Source organism: Xenopus laevis, chromosome 1L, assembly GCF_017654675.1.
Source record: "Xenopus laevis strain J_2021 chromosome 1L, Xenopus_laevis_v10.1, whole genome shotgun sequence".
Lineage (NCBI taxonomy): Eukaryota > Metazoa > Chordata > Amphibia > Anura > Pipidae > Xenopus > Xenopus laevis.
In genome coordinates this window covers 121,159,374-121,185,237 of record NC_054371.1, presented here as the reverse complement: position 1 = coordinate 121,185,237, position 25,864 = coordinate 121,159,374, and the positions used below count along the sequence as shown (strand labels likewise).

Sequence of the window (25,864 nt, the reverse complement as noted above, 5' to 3'; positions counted from 1 at the left end):
CAGGGATTGTTTGTCCATATATTGCAATATATTTAAGCTGGCCAACTACGTCAAAGTCATCCCATATCTGGCCAGTCCTATGCTCAATTTCATCTGATTCATTAAGAATTCTATTGCTTCATTATAGCATTGAGCATAGGACTGGCCAGATATGGGATGACTTTGACGTAGTTGGCCAGCTTAAATATATTGCAATATATGGACAAACAATCCCTGTTTTGTTTAAAGGGTAAGGCATTTTTTAGTAGCAGTATGCACAAAATGTCGCTGTCTTAAATATATTGATAATAGGTTGAGTGCAGAGGACTCTTGTATTTGACTATATGTATTTTGTGGTCACAGCCTCATTGCACCCCCGCCTAATGGTTTTAAAAAATAGTGGTGAGCACAACTTTCCCTTGTTTGTTATAGTTTATACAGGAGCAGTGACCAGCTCCATGTTGTAGCTCCCACCCTTCCCAGCTATAGTCAGGTGATCCCACTGGTGTCTAATAAAAGGGCAGCCAAGTATGGAGGTTTACTTTGAAAGCAGCAAGTTAAGTTGCAGGTAAAACCAAGTCCCTTTGTAAAATGTATAATGAAGCAATAGAATTCTTAATGAATCAGATGAAATTGAGCATAGGACTGGCCAGATATGGGATGACTTTGACGTAGTTGGCCAGCTTAAATATATTGCAATATATGGACAAACAATCCCTGTTTTGTTTAAAGGGTAAGGCATTTTTTAGTAGCAGTATGCACAAAATGTCTCTGTCTTAAATATATTGATAATGGGTTGAGTGCAGAGGACTCTTGTATTTGACTATATATATATATATATATATATATATATATATACTCTAACATACCTTAAGGTGGCAGCACATGTTAATTAAAAAATGTATGACATATTCATGGCTTAAAATGGATAATGTCATAGCATTTGAAAATATAATTTAGCAAGGTTAACACAACTGTAAAATGCAGTAGAAACTTCAAAATTTGTAAGAGCTAAATGATTTTATAAAAAAAAGTAGAAACTATAATGTGTGTCTCCTGTGAGCTCCTGGAGAGTAAAAGCTTGAAGTTCTAAATTGGTATTTCCTTTGCTGTCATTAAGCATGGCAACAAGTTCACACACAGACAGGGCCATATTTATATTAAGGCCCCCAGGGGCCTGGGCCTGGGGCGGCACGGTTTTGGGGGCGGCCCTCTAGGTGCATATTTTTTGTCTTTTTGTTTTTATTTTTTTTTTAACCCCTCTGCTACGGATTTCCATAGGAAAATCCGATGACGGAGCTGAAGGGGTGAGGGGGGCCAAGGAAGAACGTGGAAGTGATGTCACGTGCACAATGTGAGGTTGTGTTTAGGTCCGATGTCTAGGGCAGTATCGGACCTAAATATAGTCCTGCACACAGACCCTTATTTACTAACGTAGGTGTGACATAGTAGCACTGAGATAATTCACAGCAACCAATTAGACATTTGCTTTCAGGGTTTAGGACTCATTTCCAAATTTCATTGCACAAATGTTGCATGTATGGACATATTCATTAAAAGTACCTCCATCTAAATATGCTCCTTGCACTTCTAAGGAGCATTGCGTCTCCATTTCGCACATGTGCATCTATCAATGCTTGGGAACCCTGGAGCTACCACCAGGGACCAAACTGTGGGCTGCATCAATAGGCCAAAAGAATTACTTTCTAACATCTTAATGCTTAGTGCTAGAAATGACCATATTCTGGTTGCTATGGGTTACTACATTAATGCAAGTTTGTCCTTATGTTGTTCATGCTGTGGCTTTCATTTACTAAGATAGGTGTGCACCCCTATTGAATAATTAACTCAAACTTTGATCTGGCTCCTACAGTTAGAATAGCTAAAGTGCTTGTTTGTTTGGTTGCTATAGGTTACAGAACTAATGTAACATTGCACCTGTGTGATGACCAATGTGTTTCTGTGAGATAATTTGGTTTTCTGATGTTACTATACTATACTGTATAATACTTATTGTATTTATAGCTACAAGTCTTGTAGGTGAGAGGATAAAATGTACTTTTTACGGTAAACATAACAAGCTATTTGAAAGTCATACATAATATTTGTATAAATTGACTGCTGCCACCACATGGACAATTTATAAACTACCACTATAACCCAGTGAAAAAAAACATACCACCTTCGGGCCTCTATTACACTAACCTTATAACTAACACTAACTAACCTTATCACAAACTTTTCTCTTAATGGCAAGATGGCAGCTCCATCTCCAGTTTCACATGGAAACTGCTCATTGAGACTATACTTGCAATATATGGAGTGTTTATTTGTGGCAGTGTCTCCCAATAGATATGTATATGAAGATTCTCATTTATCCAGGTCATGATGTACACTATCTAGTAGAATTAATTTCCTTGAAAACCTTTCACCACTCATCCAAAGCACATGAAGAGTAATGTGGTCTAAGCTGTCCAGTGTAGTGAAGAGTGATCGGAAGACAAAACAACCACTTTGTAAGAGAATGGCCCAACATAGAACTCCTCAGGACAAGACTCGGCAGTCTATCTACATCTCAAGGAAAAGGGACACTTTGGAAGCTTTGCTGTGTTTGGCATCACTTTTTCTTTTGTTGATTCAAATGACAAGGAGAATGTGGTAACCAGTTTTGCTGCAACTGACTACGAAATGACAAACAATTAGCAAGATTTACTCTGAAAGGAGTTTGATTCATACCAGGGCTAAATGAGTATACACTGATTTGTAATGTGAGAATTTGCTAACAAAACAATCAGCAATCAGTGCCTCTGTCAAAGAAATAGCTGGGTTTTGCAATGTTTGGAGGAAATTTATGGGAAAATTCCACATAGAAATTGCAAGAACATGGTATATACCGGAGTGGAGCAGTGTGTTAAGCTGTTCCATGTGCAATATTTTAAACTGTTGATTTAAAGGCTATATAACATCACATTTGTGTGTCAGCAGCATGGTCTTGTACAGAGAATGTGAAAATGGCAGTTTTCAACTTAACCAAATTGTAGCATTTTGTATCACATGTTTTCAGGACATTTCCAGTGAAATTGCACAACATTTGCAAAACTTACTTTAGCAAAAAAAACATGTATTTTAACTGCATGGCATGTCTGGGTTCAAAAGTAGGCATGGTCTGTGTTGGAATATGCATTGCCTTTAAAAGGGGGGAGGGTGTCCCAGAAGAAAATGTTGCTCTGTTCACTACTTGTGCCACATACCATCTCTTCACTATTTTTAAAACACCGGCCACAAAATTGAAAAGCAAACATCTGATTAATCACTAGGGGCTACTATTGTCCATATTTACATGGCGTTTTTATTATTTATTTGCACCTTAGTCAAGCCCTGTCACACCCTGGCCACGTCCCATCACACCCTTGACCACATCCAAGTAGATTGAGTTTTTTCAAAAGAAAATTGTCAAAAGATAAAAATCTTGCCACCTAAAGCTGAGATGAAGATTATATTAACTGCAGAAAAAAATTGCAATTGACACCATTTTCTTTATGCCACGACTTATGGCACTATACAATCCTAAATTAATAAATCAGCTCCTAACTGTGAGGTGTAAGGTAATTTTGTGTGCATCTTTTCAATTGATTTTGTGTGCAAATTACAGAAAGAGGCCTTGGGCATCAGTAAGGGACCCAAAGTAAGACTTTTTTTCAGTGACAGGCAAAAGGCATCCTTACTTTGGCATGCTTGGTTGGTCCCTGGCATTCAGTCCTCTGGTGTATTCACAATGCCCTTATATATATAAACTCTTATAAACTTTTGCACTATACATTGCTCACACTTAAAAATTATAATTAGTAATAAGTAATCATGCAGGGATCTGAATTTACCCAAATATTTAATTTGTAATAACCAAATATTTAATTTAATATTTAATTGCTTTAACTAAATAATTTTGAAATTTACTATGTGTTATATACTTATTTCTGGTGCAGTAGGTTGAACATTTGCTTCTGTACTGCTGTGGTTTTTCCATAAAAATGTTTGGTACTGATGCTTTTAGTGAATATGGGGCTTTGTATACTCAACCTATATACTTGTTACAGAAGTGGACTTACATACAAATATGGGGATATGTAGAAAATGAAGCTGATGTTTGTATAATATGTTTAATATGCATAGTAGTATATAAGGTAAATGAAAAGTTTCCCTTATGAAATGCCCTTAACTTTGAAAAGAACACTGTTGTTTAATGCTTGTCGTTTGGTGTATGGCATATACTGCCAAATGCATATACACTGTATGCATTTGGGACAAATCATCTGCCAGTGATGTTGTTGATTAGGGATGTAGCGAACTGTTCTGCGGCGAACTTGTTCGCGCGAACATCGGCTGTTCGCGTCCGCCGCAAGTTCGCGAACGTCGCGCGACGTTCGCCAATAGGCGTTCGCGTCAAAATCGTTCGACCATTCGACCATTCGATCGCTAAAATCGAACGATTTACGTTCGATTCGAACGAAAATCGTTCGATCGAACGATTAAAAATCCTACGATCGTTCGAATCGAACGATTTTCGGATGTTCGAAGTTCGCGAACTGTTCGCAATTTTTGCCGGTGTTCGCGAACGGCGTTCGCGAACACATACTCGGCGGTTCGCTACATCCCTATTGTTGATTGCATGTCTTGAAATTCTCCAATGTTTTAAGTGGAAAAAGCAGGGTTATTTTCATGCCTTCCACTAAAGGTGAATACCTCTTTAAAAAACACGGGAATTGTGAAACGTGTGAAGAATGGCATGAACATGCTTGGTATATTATTAAATTAGCCATCAAAGAAATCTTTGGAAATGGGGTAGACATGTAGATGCATTACCTATGAGGCATCACATTAAGACCTGATGGGCATGTCATTAAGTGATACAGGTATAGGATCTATTATCCAGAATACTTGAGACCTGGAGTCATTTGAATCTCCATACCTTAAATCTGCTAAAAATCATTTAAACATTAAAAAAACAATATGATTGTTTTCTTGCTGATATGGATTCATGCAACTCAAGCACAATGGACTGTTCTATTTGTACATAGATAAAGGACATCATTTTAATTATTAGAATAATGTTACTCTATAGGAGATGACCTTCATATATTTTAGAGCTTTTTGGATAACAGGTCTCTAGATAAAGATACAAATGCTTACATTGATTCCTTTTATACAAAAATGTAAATGGTTACATATATTATTTGTATAAAATAGCAGTATTTAAAATGGAGAGCAGAAATATCTTCATATGACGTTTTGAACCCATGTCATAAATACTAGCCAATGTTAACTTCCCACAATAGAGAAGTGATAATAACATACACAATTGTATAGACATGGCAGGGTAGCATTTCTATCAGGATGCATGGTTCTTTCAAACAGGAAACTGCATGCGGTTATACATATTCTGTTCCAGGAAGTGTGATGTTCAGATATTTTTTGACACCTTATAGCCGCATTATACACACACACAAAGCAGAAATACACAGAGGTGGGAGTAGACACACAGACATAGAAAAAGGGGGAGACACTGGAGGCAGATCGTATTAACACGAACACACTAACGTAGACCTTGGTAAAGTTTATAGAAACAAATACAGATAAAAAAGACATCTATCTGATTGAGCACCCCAGTTAACGTATACATGGACACAGCCATATGGGCAAATTCTATTTAACTCATACAGAATAAGCACTGAGGAAGGCAACAGCAAGGAATTCATTCTAAGGTAGGAGTCCTCATTTTAATAAGTATATTTATATAAATATATATTCATATGTATAATTAGGTGTCTTTTTGTCTTTGGTGTTTACCAGTGTCCTTATAATACTGACAGTAAAGGGATTACAGGAGTGAGCACCCCAATAAACGTATACATGGCCACAGCCATATGGGCACATTCACCTTAAGTGATACAGAACAAGCACAGGGCAAGGCAAGAGCAAGGAATTCATTCTAAGTTAGGAGTTCTCATTTTTATAAGTATATTTATATAAATATCTATACACATATTTCATATGTATAATTAGGTGTCTGTTTGACTTTGTTGTTTGCATGTGTCCTTATAATATTGCCAGTAAAGGGTAAAATAAATGATTTGTATTGAAGATATATGAAGCCTAAAATACATACTGCTTTGATTAGTGAGATCTGTAAGTAAGAGTAAGAAATGTATTTTGGATTCAGAAAATATATATATATATATATATATATATATATATATATATATTGAAGCTTTTATTCTGGATAAGGCTTCTTTTTGATGCATTTAAGAAAATAGAAAAAAACTTTGACTTCGAGAGACTTCCTGTGGAGGGTTACAAAATGATATAATGTAACCCAATGACATTCTGAATTAGGCAGGTCACTAAATGTACCCAGTCACATACACGAGCACAGAGTCAAAAAGTTCCCATAGGTTTTTCGGAGTAATTGCATATCTGCAAATGTGATCATCAATTTAAAGGCTGAGGTCACTGATCCTTGTTGCGTTCTAGCTTAAAATGTGTGTGTGTTGGTTGGGATGGGGGATGGTATGTGGCTGTGAACCACAAACATAAACTTTAAGGGACACCATTCGTGTCTGTAGTTTAAAAGCTACAGAGGGCTACGACAACAATAACCAGAATAGTTTTCCTTTAATATTAAACTACAGTAAAACAGTTCCTTCAAACTCAAGAGATGTGTTACGCTTCCTACAGACTGACCTTTATTTCATGACAAATACACCCACAGGACTCTTAATCATTTCAGAAGAAGCTGTCATTACAACAGATCTGTTTGTGTAATTCCCCAAACTGGAAGGTTCTCCTTCTGTATATTTGTAAGTTTTCTGGTACAGCTACTGTATAAAACCGTTCAGCATGGGACTATGTGGAATAAATGGCACTCTTCATTATACTACATACTATACTACATGTTGGGGCCATTGTATTACATATTACATCAATACAGATACTTGCCACCTGCACATAACATCATCATTTCTCTAGTGTTGAGCACATTTGCTGGAATAAACCTGAATGTTTAATCAGATGCAGGGATTTCACTATGATTAATTAGACATCTCATATTGTTATTATGTTTCTTCCTAATTCCTTTTCTCCCATTCTACAGATGTCTGGTGAGGAAAGTCCACTGCTATGGGGGTCACGCTCATCCAGCACCTCTTCTACTGCCACAGGCTCCCTCCAGTTGCTTTTGTATCACTCCTCTCTTTCTGTTAATTTCCCCTCTGAATCCCAGCTTACCTTCTCTGGAGGCCAGTATTCTGCAGAAGAATTGTGCATTGCGGCTGCCAAATCATGTGGTGAGATCAATCTTCCAAACAAAAATTCAAGTGCATACAAACAGAACTGGATAGAAAACAGAGCAGTAATGTCCAGTTGGTATAACTCCAGTCCAGTTGCTTTATAACCCCCAGGATCCCTAATAATTACTGGGAGTTTGTCTTAGGCAACAGAGTTGTGGGTTGGGTTTCCCTGCTGTAAATGTATTTGCTCTCCCATTCCATAAAGTCTCTTGAGTTTTTGAATGTACCCATTGCAACAATTTAACACTTGGTATAATCAATTTTTAAAAAGATGGAAGTTACAAAGGTTCTTAAAGAACTGGCCCAATCTACACACTTTAGATGGGATGGTGTCTTAGCTATTCCACAGATATTCGAGTGCTGCTCACACTGAATCTTTTCAGTAGCCTGATAATGCAAATTAATAAGGATAATGAAACCATCATTTCCTATTTAAATGATTTATATCACAACTGCAGTCAAGCAACAATGGATGCAGTCGTTCATCCAGTCTCCTGTTTTGAATTGTTTCTATTAACACTGCCACCTTCAAGCTGCAATAATTCCAGGGTTCCCTTTACAGCTGTGTCAATACCCAGAGTAGACTTACGCCTATAGAATCAGATGCAGACTTAATTTTGATACCAAGTACCAAAAATTACACCATTCATAAGGATAATTACATGGGAATTTGCAAAGCACGCATTTTAACACACCAGGCACAGTTGCAACAGGTGCAAAACCCGTCACACCTAAAATTATGCTTAAATTATAGTAAAAACGTTAAAATACCAGTATTTATTAAAAATGTATACAGTATGTGATTCATAAAAGAGTTGCAATTTTTGGTTCCATTAAAATTCATATATATTCTCCCTGTAGGTATCCAACCAGTCTATCATTGTCTGTTTGCATTGGCATCTCCTCAACTCAAAACCTGGTATAATCCTAATTATGTATTTTCTGTGGACAGCAGCACTTCTCATGTTGTGGTTTATAGGATCAGGTAGGTTGTTATGATCTATCATACCTATTTAGATGGCATGGGTAGAGGTATGGATACACTTAAAGAGATTGAGGGACAGCGGCTGTACTGTTTGTACACACAGAGAAGATAAACTGCTGTGGGCTATTTTGCAGAAAATACAAACATGAATATATGGGGAACTAATAGTGCTAGTGGCACCATTGAGGTTGCACTTGAAATGTTGTGAATGCACTTTTTTTTCTTTTTTAAGATTCTTCTTTCCCCATTGGATTGGGGTAGGGGGACAAAAATCTTCCCGTTGCAGTGTCTTGAAGCTCCCTCCTGATCCCCTGCTCAGCTATCCAGTCATTGATTACCTTTTTGCCCAGGTGAGGATTGTGATAAATTAAAGTCATTTGCAGTGACATTGAGAGCGCTACAGGATCCATATGGGCCCATTTGGTACTATACTAAATTAGGGAAAACATTTTGCTCTGCAGAGAAGTAGCTAGAAGCCCATGAACCCAAAGGGCAATGACACACTGGGAGATTTTTCACACACTTTAAAAATTTTCTACCTTGGGCAACAATTCTCCGGCTCTCACATTTTCTCACGTTTAAGCCAAATTGCCACGAGTATTGTAATTTACTTGCAGCAATTATAAGGTTAGTGAAAGGTAAGGCATTTTCAGGAAGGTTTGTCGTCCAAAGCAATGAAGTTTTAGTGCTGGTGACATCTATGTGTCATTGCCCTAAGTTAAAATTTGCAGGGCCACCTCCTTGTCATTTATGTGCCCAGGTTTCTTTATTACATCTTATTGTTTCCTTATTTATTCCACACTTTCTGCATTAGAAGTTTCGGATTAGCCCCAAAATAATTTCACCACTTAACGGTTTATTTAAAAACATAGGCGCTAACTTGCATACATGCAGTTACCAATAGCAACCAATTGGGGTTTTTTTTTTTTCACTAAAATGGAATAAAAAAAATCAGCATAAATTGACACCATTCATAAAAGGTAATTGTGCCAATACACAGTCTTTGTACTTTCTATAGTACTTGATGAATAGTGCACACATGTAGCAATTGATGCAAGAGAAGGCTGAAATTATTAAAATAAATAAACTGCTCACTTGAGCACTTTTTCAAATACAGCTGTATAGTGCTTGTTTATTAGTGTTAGGTATGGTGTTCATGTACAATAGGACTGTATGTTTTTTGTTATTACAGTGTCGCAGTGATTTTTTGAATGATCGCATGCATCTTCCCACCAGTCTGGACATGCAGGATCAGTGCTTGGCCCTGGCAGTGCTAGATATGATGCGACTGACTCAGGAGAACAACAAAACCCCAAAGGAGATTCTCAGCATGATTAGGTGAGCAGAAGCCTAGGACTATATTGAGCAATGTAAAATGGAGCAAAGATTATAGACATATGAACCTTGAAGGAAGATATCGCGTTCTACAAGAGTTTATACAAAGTGCATTAAAGTACAGGTACGGGACCTGTTATCCAGAACGCTCGGGGCCTGGGGTTTTCCGGATAACGGATCTTTCCGTAATTTGGGTCTTCATGCCTTATGTCTACTAGAAATTCATTCAATAAACCCAATAGGCTGGTTTTGCTTCCAATAAAGATTAATTATATCTTAGTTGGGATCAAGTACAAGCTACTGTTTTACTATTACAGAGAAAAATCATTTTTAAAAATTTGGATTATTTGGATAAAATAGAGTCTATGGGAGACAGCCATTCTGTAAATTGGAGCTTTCTGGATATCGGGTTTCCGGATAAGGGATCCTATACCTGTACAGTGAATGTACAGTACATTAAAGTGCAGTTAGTAACACACGGACCAGAAACACTTAAACATCAATGTATGCATGCAAATGGGCTAAAGTAATACATTGTAAAATGTGGCCTATGTCTAGTATCCTATAGCAACCACTCAGATGTTTGCTTTTAAACTTTAATGCAGGTCTGTTAACACTATCTGCTGATAGCTTGGTCTGTCATAATGAACCTATAAATGCATTTACTCCTAGCCTATTTTATAGATTATGTACAACCTGCACTCAGGTCTGTCCACACCACAGGTTAGTGTATACCACATTCCTTCTGTAACTGCTAAAGAAGGTTATTCATCTAATCTTATTTTAGTACATTGCTTTTTCTCCTTTAGAACCCACCTCTTCACAAATAGGGGTGTAAAAATAATCTGTTTCTGACTAACACATGGGTAGAGCTTTCCAGTTAATGGGAGCCCTGACATTTATAGCAGATGATGGAATTTAATTCTTTAATCCAATAACTGATATATTATGTATTAATTTACTATTGCATACTAATATTTAATCTTGCTATGCCAAGCATTTATTATACTTCACCTCTACGGTGGTGTTTATACAAACTTAAGGCATATGGATGGATACAACTGATATTAAGAAACTAGATATGATTGTTTGTCCTGAAACAAGAAAGGGAGCCCCAGACCAAATTTTGAATAAAGGTCTATGGGTCCCCTCTAAGTTGGACACTTTATTCTGCTGGAAAGGAACTGTAAATTTTGCACAATCTTCAGCTTCTATCTTTTACCAGTATTTTGTACAAATGTTGATATATTATTTATACCATCCTTTCCCAGTTACAAGCAGTGTGTCCCTCAGAGCCTACGGCAAGCCATTCAGCAACTGAGTTTCTTGTCCCGCAAGAGACTGAGGAGCAGAGTTCAGCATTCATTAAGGAAGATCAGGGCCTGTACACTCACAGTTCCACTCATCAAACTCAAGTATTTGGTGGATCTTGAGAAACTGGACCAGCACTTTGGAACAGAGACTTTCCAAGTAGAGAGCCCAAAAGGAGCTGGAAATTACACAATTCTCAAAGTGTCTGGAGGAGGAGGGATCTCATGGATGGTACCAGAAACAGAGGTGAGAAAGGTAGAAAATAACAAGAAGAAAGATGATTCAAAGTAAAGAAGGTAGAGGTGCATATGAGAAATGGGCTCCTTTATTATTTGGTAGGTGCAAGTGCTGATGTGCTAATTCAGTATTCATACACTAGACAAACTATATTTTTATAAGAAAACAATTACATTTGCACAAGGACTAGAATTGTATGTCCATATGTCAGGTTTGCTTCCTGAATGCCTGACATAACCTCCCAAAATGATTTCTTCCCCAGCTGTGGCAGCCTTTTTGCGATTTCCCAGATATAGTCGACATAAGGATAACACAAGCCAAGTTTGATTCCATAATATCAGAGGGGCGTATAGTCACAGTTACTAAGCAAGACAACAAGGTTTTGGTAAGTATTTATGGTTAATATGAGTGGAAAAAATAGGTATGAGAGCAGAAATAATACATACAGTATATTAGCAATGTGCAATTAACTGTCTACTGTATATCAATATATATCACATATATATTAATTTATCCAATTAAGATAAAAATTAGCAGGTGCAGCCTGTCAATCTAAACAGCCCATAGCCAAAACAGATATGCCAGTCCACAAGGTCAATGCAGGACTCGTTTATGTTCCCTTTTAATGGCTGACAGAAAACAAATCACCTGGCAGCTGGGACATATTTATATATATATATAGGCCCATGGCACGGGTGGCAGCTTTAGGGGGGGGGAACCCAAAGGTGTCTATATATAAGAAATAGTGAGGGAATAAGCAGCAGACTATTCTGTGTGAAGGTAGGTGTGATAAATGGTCTGGCTAGGGACAAAATATGGTATATGTAATTACCTATATGAAGATCTGGTAAGAAATAGTCTTTGTTTTATTCAGAATATTTGGATCTTACCCAATACCCACACAGAAGAAAAAACTGGAGAAAGCATCTGTTAACGAGAGACCTGCATATCCTAGTACATACTTGTCCATCTCAAAAGATGTATCTCAGATTTACGAGAATACTGGCCTATGACCACAACTGATGATACTATGAGCAAGATTTATTATTTTTTTAAAACACTTGCCTGCATATAGGTGGAATGCCAATCTACCAGACATGCTTACAAATGCAGATGAATATTCTAAATATAGCAAGCATTATTTCTTTCCAAATCTCCCTATAGGCAATTACACATGCCATAATTGTAAATACTGTCACAGCCTGGTTACAGGTGATTTTTTTCCACCCTCCACCAAAGTCACGCAAATTCCAGTCCTTTAGTGCCACCTGCTGTTCATTTAAAATAATTAGACACAGCCTGTTTCTTGAATACATTTATTTATTTTGAGGGATTACTTTGCTGTTTTTCCTACACTGACTCTGACTTATATCCTGTATTCCTCTTTTTACCGTCAATCAAGGAGTCACAGTTCCCAAACCTGCAAGAGGCTCTTTCGTTTGTTTCTCTGGTTGATGGTTACTACCGCTTGACTACAGATTCTCACCATTATTTCTGTGAAGAGGTGGCTTCCCCAAGGTTACGGTGGAACGTAGAGAATCAATGTCATGGACCTATTACGTGAGCAATATGTTCATATCCATCTTATACACGCATTAACTATTCAGGTGTAATCTGGGATTTGATTATCGACTACTTCTCACCTAACAAACAGCAATGTATTATATAACTTTCCCTTCATATTTCATCTTTTCAACCAACCAATATCCATCGACACAATCCCATTTTAAATCTAACCCACTTCCTTACACTTCCCTCAAGCAATACTGATAGACATTCTTTCTTTTGCTTATTAGATCTGAGTTTGCTGTGGACAAGTTAAAGAAAAGTGGGAGTATTGTTGGCAACTTTGTCCTACGTTGCTCCCCTGAGGACTTTGACAAGTATTTGCTTACAGTGTGTGTGGAGGTAAGCATCTTCTTTTCCTAGAACAGAGCTTATATCAGTGGCCAGTCTCCCATGCTCTCTTGCCCCAGGAAAAATGCCTAATTCCCAGGAGTTTAAAACTTGTTAGACACCCCCCAAACCAGTGATCCCCTTTGATGAAAAAACTGACTAGGGTTAGTATTTTAGTGAACAATGAGACACTCTCTTGTTTCCTGTACCTGGGATCCTTGTGTTCACCTAACAGCAGAGCAAAAGGTTAACTTATTTTGTGAAAGTTTAAATTTTACTCTACTGCGAAAGCACAGCCCTGGGCAAGCACAACGGATCTCTGGGACGTGTGACAAAATATCAGCTCTGCGCTAACTATAATTTTACCCCTGGCCAGTTAGTTTTTCAGCAAAGAGGATCATTTATTATCACTGGAGATGCACACCCCCTAGTGATTGTGCCCTTCCTTCTTCTTTGAAGATAGAGTTTATCTTAAAAATAACTTTAAGTATAGTACAGACATATTGTTTTCTTAGGCATTTTATTGCTCTTTTTAATTGTTTTATTTTGTAGCCGACAGGCTTTGAATTCAATCGTATTTATGGTTATTAGGATTTAGTTATCTTGGCAACTGCTCCTCATGGTATAGGAGAGTGCCCGAACAAAATAAAGGTAATGGCATATGATGCATATTCTCCCCTGGCTGAGTAAATTCAGATACTGTCCCTTGTTTGTAGTACATGTATAAGACCTGTTATTCAGAATGCTCGGGACCTGGGGTTTTCCAGATCATGGATATTTCCATTAAATAGACCTTAAGTCTACTAGGAAATCATGTAAACAAAAAAATAAACCAAATAGGCTGGTTTTGCTTCCAGTAAGGATTAATAATATCTTAGTTAGGATCAAGTACAATGTAATGTTTTATTACTACAAAGAAAAAAGGGAATGATTTGTTAAAATTGAAATTTTTTTTGGATAAAATGGAGTCTTTCCTTAAATTGCAGCTTTCTGGATAACGGGTTTCTGGATAATGTATCCCATACCTGTCATTGCGTATGTAGGGTTTTTTCAGACAAGGTGCACACACAAGCCAAAATCCACCCTGGGAAAAGTGCCCCGTTAAACTAAGTAATATATATAAGGGGACATTTCCTTTCATCATTTGTTATAGTTATAATATCTCCTGCTTTATTCACTTTCCCCCTCACCATTCGTGCTTTTTGTTCTAAAACTTTCAGACCCCACTTGGAAAAGATTTCAGGGGCTGCATGATCCAGCATGTGAATGATACGTTCTCTCTTGCTGCTGTCCCTCGTCATTTCTCCAGCTTGTGGAGCCTCCTGGAGCATTATCAGCACTGCGCCTTGTGCTTGGGTGGAGTCCGCACAAAACTCACAGCCTGCTGCCCACCGCGAGCCAAAGGTAACCATGCAAGTTTCATCTATCTGCCCCTCAGTTTAGGCAGACTTAAGGTATAGAGATCCAAATTATGGAAAAATCCCTTATCCAGAACTCCCCAGGTCTCAAGAATTCTGGATGAGACACTGTATATATATATATTATCAAAAAAAAAAGATGTTTCGTTATGGGAGACTAACATTTCGCATAGTTATCTAGCCTTTATCAAAATGAAGATACACACAGAATGCGTCTAATAAACACACAATTGTGATTGAGTGACATCATTGCATGTCATTGTGTAGAGATATTGTGTGTGAAAGAGAAATAGAAAATGAAAGAGCATAAACAAAAAAGTTACATTCAGGGAAAGATATATGAAACAGTAGTACTTAACAGCATTAACATCTGGCTCTTAGAGAGCCTTGTCCACCTAACGGGTGCTGGCGTAAATTCGCTAGCGAAGTGGACCTACTCTAGCGCTACTTCTCACCCTTACGCCAGACGAAGTTGCGCTCTGGCGAAGGTACGTAACTACATTAAATTCACTAAGTTGTGGATTTTCGTGAACGTTACCTCTTGCGCCAGAATTTACTTTGCCACCTCAGACCAGGCGAAGGGCAATAGAGTAGATAGGGATGGTCTAAAAAAAGTTGAAAGTCCCAAAAAAAAACGCTGGCGTCTTTTACTTTTTATACGGTGATAGGCTGAAAAAGATTGTAAATTTTTCCTTCCCCCCCTACATTTCCTAACATATGGCACCTAAACTATCAGTGGGCACATGTATAGGGCAAAATAACACCTCTATTTTATTTTATGAAGGTTTCCCAGGCTTGTGTAGTGTAATGTATTTGCTGCTACATATACGTCCATTGTACTTTAACTTGGCGCCGTATGAAAAATAGGCATCGCTAGCGTAACTTCTAACCGCTGATCTTAACATCGCTAGCGCAACTTCGCAAACGATCGGTAACTTGTGATCTTCGTGAATCTGCGCGAAGTGCGGCGAAGCCAACGCTGGCGCAACTTCGGAGTTAAGTAAATATGTCCCCAGGGGTGCTTCACCAATGAGGCGAGTTGAGGCTGTCGCCTCAGGCAGCAGCGCCCCACTAGGTACCAGGAGGGGCAAAAATGCTGCTCCTGGTACTTTAAGAGCGAATTTCCGGGGGAGGGGGGGTGCAGCAATTGCTGCTGCCTCAGGCGGCGGAGGGGCCAGGATCGCCCCTGTATGCCCCATAGAGTGAGAAAAGCCAAATACCCACAATAATTCACTTTGTATTTGATGAACAGTTACTTGAGCACTACTGGAACTCGTCCAAATATTACTGTAAAGAGAAGTCCAATGCAGAGATCAAAGTTATTAATTACCAAAAAGAGATAAAGAATGACCCAATTGATTGCACCACCCCAGTATATAAACCGGAAATTTCCACCAATCAGAGATATTGTATTAAAGGTGGTGCAATCAATTGGGTCATTCTTTCTCTCTTTTTGGTAATATGTATTTCACTTGAGCCTGCACACCAGTAATTTGTATCAGCATTCTATCAGATGGAAGGCGCACCCATTACTATTTTTGGTTTATTTTATCAAAGTTATTAGTGGCTTATCAGTGGTAAGATATTAACAGCGGAGTGTTCCTAAATGCACTGGAATACAGCCACTGATAATTTTGATAAACCATGCTGTGCAATCGAGTTCTCTGTACAATAATGTTTGAGCCAGTTCTGGTAGTGCACTTTCCCACTATTGTGTGTTTATTAGACATTCACATAATAAAGCACCTTCCTTTTTTTCATAAGACCTGTAAGACGATCTGTTTTCCTTTCCATTTACCATTTGGGACTGCACCCAGGCTATTATGCTTTATTAATATGTGAGTGCCTGCTGGTTTGGATTTGGTATATTTAATGGAGCCAAGCCATGCAAAGATGTGCACATAGGGTAGGACTCACACACAGATCTCCTTTATAGAACTAGGCTCTATTGCAGCATGGCAACTTCAAAATGAATTACAGGTTTTTCTCAGTGTTTTGATGGTAGTCAGCCTGTACTTAGTGGTTCTGCCTGCGGATAATGCCAGGGTTGGGCACTAAAATATGTGGGTACATTTGTGATGGTTACAGACGGTCAGTCGCTGTGATCTTGTGTATAAAAAGACTAATAAATCTGACATTCCTGGTAGCCACCTTTGTAAGCCAGAAAGGGAACAGTCCATGTCGTAAACGAGGAACAGAGTATGATTTTTTTCTGCCAACCCCAAAGGCATCTTTTAGTGTGGCCAATCACTTGATATTCTGGGTGACTTATTATACCACACTGAATTGTGATAGGGCCAATCACAGCTAATACTTCTGGTTCAACTGGGTGCCATTTGGTGAGCATGCCCAGATAACTCTAAGGGGGTCATTTTCTAACAATCAAATTTAAATTTTTTCCACAAATCTGAAAAAATTTGGGGTTTTCTCATTTTTTTAAAAAAAAGTTCTAAAAATGTAAGATTTCTTAAGTTTAAAAACCACAAAAACCACTAATACAAAACATCACCAGGCAACAGTTGTCATGGTCCTATAGAATGGGAGCTGCACTGATCTTTTGGCACCACTCTAAATCAATTAGAGGTTTTCAAAATCTTTTTTCTGCTAGGAATTGTCTGAAAAACATGAATTTTTAGAGGTTTTTGAGGTGCTTTTATTTTATTTGTGAATGGTTCAGAGTAATTTTCCATTCATTTTATTTGGATTTTTTAATAATTTTCATGACATTCGTAATTTTACAATTTACGGTTTGTTTTTAAGTTTAGTCATGGTTTCAAAACCCCCTAAAACCATACCGCCCAACTGTCCCGATACAAAGTTTCTAACTTAATTCGGTTTTGGAGAGCCCAGAATAGATACTTTTGTAACAATTTTAGATAAGCACAGAAGCAATTGTAACAAATTAAGATAAACAGGTCTCTTGGGGAAACTGTGATTTGCAGTTCTAAGGGCAATTCACCTACTGTAATAACACATAAAACCACAGAAATGTGTTCAAACTTTCATAACCTGCCAAATTTTGTAAAATGGACATGGAAATTATGAGATGTGGCCACAAAAATAAGCGTGGTCGAAAAATCGGCGAACTCCACACGCCAAATCTTTTTGTCCCTCTATCTATTTCCAAAATGTTTGGAGGTTTGCTAAAACCACAAAAATTAGACTGTTGATAAATAGGCCCCCACATACAGGATACAGACAGTGCACAGCTCTTATAGGGGGACTTGGGGCCAACTATGTGTATTGTGTTACTTATCACAGATAGGGTTGCCACCCGGCCGGTATACCTGCCAAGGCCAGGGCCGGTATTACACATTTACCGGCAGCTGTAGCTGCCGGTAAATTTGTAATACGATTAAAAAGAGCCCTCGTCCTGCCCCCAATCCCCTGGAACTTAGCTTTTCTTGTGCTTCTTTTATCGTCCGTGACGTGGCCCCGCCTCTTTTGACATCACGCCCACCCATTTTGACGTCACGGCCCGCCCCTTTGTGTCCCCACCCCCACCAGCCGGTAAAGAATTTTAAAAAAGGTGGCAACCCTTATCACAGAGAGGGTCCTGGTTTTGCTTGCCCTCACAGTGGGGGTCAATTACCTGGGGAGAACTGGAATGCAGATTGGCTACACAACATTAGACAGAGCAAAGTTTGTCAATTAAAACACCAACAGTTAGGAGGGGGTATTTGGATACATTTAAGCAATAACAAAATGGTTAACATTTTTCCTTCCAGATTAAAAGTTGTTTTATAACAGTATTTATATATATATCTGCAATCATTTTTAGGGCTGTATTTTCAGCTGAATCCATGAGAAGCAATCTTTTATGGGATAATACTAAATGAAAAATCTAAATCCATAGGTAAAACCCCTTGGTATAGTCTCTTAAACTGCTTCGGCATGCGTCTAAAATGTTTGTGCCTAAAATATTGGAAACAAGGCAGACTTGTGGAGAAGAGACATGGGGCAAATTCACTAACGCAAAAAGGAAAAGTTGTGAGAGCACTCCATGGTTTAATAAAAATGTACTAAAATACATTGGAAGTGCTACTGATCTGGCCAAATTAACTACAGACATAGAAAAAAAGAAAAATTGATCAATGCACATTTCCTGGTCCCCTGTTATATCAGTAATCTATGCAGATGCATGTATTTACAAAGACGGGGGTTTTTTAGTTACAAAATTATGATCATAAGATTGATAAGCCACCATACCACGTCAAGGTAAAACCCATATGGCGGTCCCTAACTATTTACCTCTGGTCATAATTTCAAATGCTAAAGCCTCCCAGCATAAGAGCATTACCTGAAAAATAAGGTCTCCCGACCTGGGCATTGGTTTTCATCATAGGGCTTAGTCCTCCCCCGCCATTAGCTTTCAAAGGGGAGAGATAACCTAGACCCCAGCATTGGTTCCATAAGATTAATCCTCACCCGCTTGCGGCTTTTAAGAGAGAGAAACTGCCCAGACCAACACCCATTTCCAAAGGCATTGTTCCACCATTTAAAGAGACAGGTGTGGGGGTGCTACAACCACATGGAAGCCTGGCCTGCAGCATAGCTGCTGAATTTCCGAACAGAATAGATCTGCTACAATACAAAATGCAAAAAGGAATTTCACTAACCTCCAGAAATTCGCCAGTGACGGCTTCGCTCACATCGCCACTTTTTGCCAGGACAACGCTAATTCACTAAAATGCGAAGTTGCATCCAGGGCGCCGAACGATGGTGAAGTTTTGCTAGCATTAATTCGGCATGCAAAGCGAAGTTGCGCCTGCGTTGGCTAATTTGCATACGGTGGGAATTTAAATTTCAATGGATGTATACCGTATGTTGCAGCAAATACATTACACTATACAAGCCCAGGAAACCTTAATATAATAAAATAAAGTTGTTATAATGCCCTACACATGTGCCCAGTGTATAGTTTATGTGCTATATGTAAGGAAATGTAGGGGGGAAGCCAGGTACCCTAAAAAAAATTTATGATCTTTTGCAGCCTATCACCCTGAAAAACTGAAAAGTCGCCAGCGTTTTTTGGGACTTAGAAAAATGTTCACATTTTTTTTGAGGAACTCCTATCTACTCTATTGCACTTCGCCTGGTCTGAGGTGGCGAAGGCAAATCTGGCGCAAGAGGTTATGTGCAGTAAAATCCGCATCTTAGTGAATTTGCGTAGTTACATCCATTCACAAGAAAATTCGCCTGGCGTTAGAGTGCGAATTAGCGATACAGTCTATCTCCTTCGCTAGCAAATTTTCGCCAGCGTTAGTCACTTTGCCCTTTAGTAAATTTGCTCCATATGGCTTGTGGGTGCAGTTGTTTTGGAAAATTCAGGCTTCCCTACTTAAATACATTAAATTATAGTTTTTTGTTGAAATTACTAAACATTTAGGGGGAGATTCAATAAAATTTGCAAAGACAACAAATTTGCACACAAATAAAAATAACAATTTGCATGTGGCAATATAATATTCTTCATTAAGAATATTTTGCATAATTTGCGCATTGCGAACCTTTAACACACGCTTGAAGGTGGTGTAAACTTTTGGAGCAAACGTAACAACTTTTTCATTAAGAAGTTTTATTACATACAATCGCAAACTAAAAAATGTGCAATTGCTATCCCACTGTCATGTGAGGGGCAAAGGGTTCACAAAGGCAAAATTGTTCATGTTGTAAACATTTATTAGCATTGCTAATGAATTTTCTGTTAGTGACCAATATTACATTCCCCCATTAGATGCTAATGCATTATGCTTTCTTGTGGACCTCTGCCATTGACTATTACATGAACTTGGTAGGTTTTCAGTGGCGAATAGTCAAATTCGAGTTGTTCTCTGGGTCAAGGTATGATAAATCTTGAATTCGAGTTTGGATTATTCCCAACTCGAATTTGTGAGTTTTGACCAAAAATCCAACTTGAAAATTCTAATTGTCGCGCGGCAAAATTTTTTTTGAGGCGCGTCTTTTTATTTTGACGCACAATGCCATACAAGTCTATGGGCGTCATTTTTTGGCTAAACAAGGCGAAAAAATCCGCCCATCCCTACTAGAGAGATAAAGTACTCAATTTACTTTCTGGTTTAATACATTTTTATTTTACACATTTTTTCGAAATTAACCTTCTGGTGAACATGGCATAATACAGATTTCAGAATGGATCAGATAATTCTGCATGTGCACTTCATATCTGTATTGTGTGGACATTTCCAGAAGGTGTACTTACGCAATGATGTTTTTATTCATTTTTTTTAACATTGATCATTTTGACTGTTTTTAAGTTTGGCAGGAGTTACATATGTATATTTATACAGACCTGCATAGATTTAAGAAGCTTAGGTTTTTAATCTGATTGGGCGTAAAGGTGAGCCGACTTTATAAACTTTGCCAAAGATTAGCTGCTTTCAGATGAAAATATAGACTAGTTTTGTCATTTATACATACCCATAGAAAAATGATTGTTGTCCTTTCACTTCTTTGCCTTTAGATGGAGCTCTTTGTTAAAAAAAAACAATTTACATATCTTGCTACTCTTATTGGTGACTGATGTACTAAAGTTTACATATCCAATATTCTATATGTTTAAATGTTTTTTTTTCTTGGTTCAGCTGTATAATTCAATTTCCTCAAGGGAGTAAATCTTGATTATATGTAATATCTGCAAATAACCTTAATTAGTTTTGGGCAATGTATAAGCCACAAAACACAAAGTGAATTGCCTCTCTTTCATCTTAGAAAAATCCAATCTTTTGATTCTAAGGGACAGCTGTCCTCAAAGAGTCCTATCTCCAGGCAGAGAGAGACGGAACCTCCAGTCGCTCACTTTCCAAAAGATTCATCTCAAAGACATCACATTTGTGAGTTAATGGCAGAGATCTTGGGGGCTTTCTAGGTTTCAAGTTCTCCTTGTGGGGCTTAATATTTTTTCATGCCTTCTAGAGTTCTCCAAGGGGTATATTTATCAAAGAGTGAAATTAGAGATCACCACAGTCTGCTAGCGTGAAATACCACCTCTCTCTATTCATTTCTATGGGATTTTGAAAGGCGTATTTAACAAATGGTGAACTTTCACTTTCACCCTTTGATAAATACGCCTTTAAAAATCCCATAGAAATGAAAAGAGAGAGGTGGTATTTCACGCTAGCAGACTGTGGTGATTTCTAACTTCACTCTTTGATAAGAATTCAAAAAAATACAAAAAAAAATACAAAAAAAAAATTCTAATACAAAACTCTGCCAGGAAAAGTTGTTCAGGTCCTATAGAAGTCAGTGGGAGCAGTGCTGATCCTATTGGACCATTTTAAATCAATTTGGACTTTTAGAGCTAGGAATTTGCTAGGAACTAAAATGTACATTTGTAGAGGTTTTTGAGGTATTCATATTTTTAAGTGCATTGTTCAGTGTAATTTTCCATCTGTCATTTTTTTTTTTAATAAATGCCATGACATTCTTAGTTTTAGAGTTTGTGAGTTTAGTCGTGGATTCAAAAACCTCTAAAACCACTATAATCCGACCTGATTGATAAATAGGCCCCTCATTGTTGTACAATCTGCCCTATGTGATCTTTGCTTTTGACCCTCTCACACAGAAACCAGAACTTCTGGTATATTGTCAAGAAGCAAAGTACACGTATGGGATCCGTTATCCGGAAACCCTTTAACCAGAAGGCTCTGAATTATGGAAAGGCCGTCTCCCATAGACTCCATTTTATCCAAATAATCCAAATTTTAAAAAACAAATACCTTTTCTATGTAATAATAAAATAGTACATTGTACTTGATCCAAAACTAAGATATAATTAATCCTTATTGGAAGCAACCTCAGCCTATTTATTTTATTTATTAATTTTAAATTATTATTTTCTAGTAGACTTAAGGTATGAGGATCCAAATAATGGAAAGACCTGTTATCTGGAAAAACCCCAGGTCCAGGGCCGGATTTACATAGCGGGTGCCCCAAGGCCCACTGCCGTTCGTCGCACCTGTCCCCTCTTTATTCATGCAAATTTTCATCATCCGAATTGGAGCAATGGGGATTGGCGCAAGGGAAATCTAAAAAACAATTTTATCTTCTGCACATCTCTAGTGTTCTTGAACAAATGTGGTGTGGTTGGGCCGCCCCCTAAAATTCTGCCTTCCCATACCTCCCAACTGTCCCATTTCAGTGGGACAGTTCCTCTTTTGACAGCTCAATCCGCAGTCCCTCGTTTGTACTGGAAAGTCTCGATTTTTCCTGCACTGAACAGCCAGAAAAAGAAACAAAGTTTATAACTTAATTGGCTTTTTTCCAAAATGTTGGTATGCCACCCTAGGCCCGAGCCTTCATGCCCCTTCCACAAATCCAGGCCTGGCCAGGTCCCGAGCATTCTGGATAACAGGTCCCATACCTGTATAATAAAAGAGGCACAAAGAAATACAATTTCCAGGGTATTTTCCCTGTTTGTACATTAGCAACATATTGTTTAGGCTTTACAAAAGGGTAATTATGTTATCTGTAATGTTTTTCCTTAGATGGAAAGTCTTGGAAAAGGCTCCTTCACTAAAATATTTCGGGGTTTAAGAAGTGATGAAGAGAGGGACGAGCAATGTGAGGTGGAAGTTCTGCTAAAAGTCCTGGATCCTTCTTATGGCCATTACCAAGAGGTAAGCCTGCTAGGTTATATTTAGCAGCATACAAGCTCTGTGTTAAAGCACAATAACATGAACACTACAGATTGGTCGGGTAAAAAGATTAATAGACAAGGTCAATCTTTATTGAACAAATTGTAAATGAAAAAGAATGATATATTTTTGTGAATTATTATTTGTGAAAGTGTTGATATATTGAAGATTTGGAAATTAAAAATGCTGGGTTGATTTTTACACATTAATACTGGCGTAAGCTTGGAACAAAAGTTCTAAGAGAGGTTAAGTTTAAGGTAGAGGGTGGAAGTGACACAGTTAGATACAAAACCAGCTTACAGGTAAAAAAAATGGTGGTAAATCATATTTCTGCTTGTTGGTGCAGGTGTCAGGATATAATATGTGCCAACGTGTAATAGCTTTGACATCTATTATATTAATGGAAACTTCAGTTAGAGCACTTTCAGTGATATATTAGTGATGTATATTCACTAGGTCAAGCAACGACAGGGCAAGAAACAGTGAAGAGGGACATTGAGTCAAAGAGTAAGATGAGATGTTGTGTTGTATCCTGTAATGCTGTAGACAAATTGTCATTTATGCAGTTGTTTGCTGAAAATCAATTCTCAGCATGCTTGCAATGAAAAACCGTATTTCTCTACTACTGTTTCTCCAGTCCTCTCTCTGTTGATTCTCCTCTAACTCTTCTTCTCCTTACACTCTCTTTCTTTTTCTAACTAATTGCCCATTCCTGTCCCTTCAGTCTTTTCTAGAAGCTGCCAGCATAATGAACCAGATTTCACATAAACACCACATTTTAGTGCATGGAGTTTGCGTGGGAAAACAAAGTAAGTATGCTAAGTTGGGTTACAGAGGGCCTCTTTCATCACTAGTGGAGTGACTGCATCAGTCGGGTTGTTCCTAGTGAGCCTAAGACTATCTATTTGAACGAGACCCTGCAAATCCAGGGTTTCTTAAATTGTCTGGGCCTGTGCAAAATCATTTTATGCAAACTTGCAGATGGAAATGTTGTAAGAGAATGGCCATACCATTTCAATATAATGCTTATGGACATCATGCACATGTTTAATTTATAGCCGGATGCAAATTTTGCACCAGTATTATGAAGGGCAACCTGCATCTAGCAACAGGTACAATTATTTGCAATGCACACAAGAAGACAAAGAAAGATCTCAAGATAACTTTGTCGGTTAAAAGGAACATGGCAAATTGTGTAATTTTATTGCATTTATTTTGTTTGGGACATTATTATTATTATAATACCTTTTCTCAGTCATAGGCATCCTTGTAGTGTAGTACTGACCATTTTATTGTGTTTTGAGTACCACATTGTATTCATAAAGAGCTGTGTTCTCTCTGTTTCTGCCTTAGTTATCATGGTACAGGAGTTTGTGTGTCATGGGGCCCTGGATCTCTACCTGAAACGACAGCAGCAGAAAGGACCCATAGCAATCAGCTGGAAGCTGGAAGTAGTCAAACAGTTGGCTTATGCCCTCTGCTACTTGGTAAGTCAACGGCTGAGATTTAGTTATAAATGTAGCTCTAAATATTGAAAAAAATATCAGCTACAGCTGCCAGCGCAGGAAGAAAACACATAGAAAAAATATCTCTACATAACCTGTGGCAGACTGTAGGCTGTAGGTTGTTGGTTTGGTGCTTCTTTGCAATTTTCAGCTACTTTGACCTTGATCTTAACAACAAACATGGGCAGACCATTAAGATGCACACTGGTGCTTGGTAATGAAAGATTATTAGACTGACAAGTGAGTTTAGAGGACAGAAAAGGAAATTATGGGGAAAAGACAGACCAATTGCATTTTTTTGGAATGCAGAGTAGGTTACATATACAGTACGTAATAGAAGCTAGGGAGCCCATTTTAACACCTAATAAATGTGTATATAATTAAGGTTTATGGTAAGCCCATACATCAGATCAATACCATTAATCTCATAAAATGGTTTTTTGAACATATAAAAACTAATTCAAACATAATTATGTGCTAAAAATTATGGGACTTGTTTTAGGTATGGGGTATGCCCCGGCATACATGTTTGAAGTGCTGGGTAGGGTGCAAAGTGCAATAACAGTAGCAAGCCATGTCAATTTCACCTTTGTACCCTGTCCTGTATCAACATGCAGATGTGGTCCCCAATCTGACATCAAATTTAAACATGCCAGATCAAAATGTGGCCGATATTTAGCCAGATGGGCAGGGGTGTTGGCTGGAACCATACACAGGCCAATAAGCTTCTGGGCCAGAAGGACTGAGTCAGCAGATTTTATTGGCCGTGTATTGCCAGCTTTACACCACCTTTCCTGCAACAAATGGGGGCCTTGCACTTTCTTATTCCATTTCACCATAGGTCAGTACCTCACTTACCTCACTAGTTCAGAAGATGAACATACAGTATTTTAAGGCACATTTCTCATAAATATATTGGCAGTTCCTTGTAGTATTACAGGTTAATTGCTATGTTTTATCACCAAATAGGGGTACATTTTAGCTATGCTGTCCGGGAATACCCACCAATATATCAGAACATTTAAATAAGCGACTTCTCAGCCAAGGCCATGGGCAAATCAGTTAGACCATGTCCAAATCTTACAATTACCCTATTACGTTTCCAATATGTCCCAGGTATATTTAAAATTTGGAATGGTCCATTGTAAAACAGAGTGATTGGTAGATGTAAAGTATGTTGTAATTTTGTACAAACAGG

The 25,864-nt window shown here is 38.0% G+C and overlaps 1 protein-coding gene across 3 annotated transcripts in view; it reads left to right on the top strand.

Moving 5' to 3' along the window:
- Positions 1–507: 507 nt before the first annotated feature.
- jak3.L (Janus kinase 3 (a protein tyrosine kinase, leukocyte) L homeolog) overlaps positions 508–25,864 on the top strand; it is a 41,092-nt gene continuing 15,735 nt past the window's right edge. Inside the window, exons 1-15 of one of the 3 annotated variants that reach the window (XM_041562903.1) lie at positions 5,479–5,738; positions 5,827–5,970; positions 7,127–7,319; positions 8,184–8,307; positions 8,540–8,657; positions 9,500–9,645; positions 10,914–11,199; positions 11,453–11,575; positions 12,593–12,750; positions 12,987–13,098; positions 14,307–14,490; positions 21,237–21,358; positions 23,012–23,143; positions 23,886–23,970; positions 24,515–24,648. In XM_041562903.1, the coding sequence (XP_041418837.1) occupies positions 7,127–7,319; positions 8,184–8,307; positions 8,540–8,657; positions 9,500–9,645; positions 10,914–11,199; positions 11,453–11,575; positions 12,593–12,750; positions 12,987–13,098; positions 14,307–14,490; positions 21,237–21,358; positions 23,012–23,143; positions 23,886–23,970; positions 24,515–24,648 (1,917 nt within the window). In that variant the 5' untranslated portion in view covers positions 5,479–5,738; positions 5,827–5,970. Of the gene's footprint in view, positions 548–5,478; positions 5,739–5,826; positions 5,971–7,126; positions 7,320–8,183; positions 8,308–8,539; positions 8,658–9,499; positions 9,646–10,913; positions 11,200–11,452; positions 11,576–12,592; positions 12,751–12,986; positions 13,099–14,306; positions 14,491–21,236; positions 21,359–23,011; positions 23,144–23,885; positions 23,971–24,514; positions 24,649–25,864 lie in introns of those variants that run through there. The other 2 variants (XM_041562907.1, XM_041562893.1) reach the window with 2 other exon arrangements.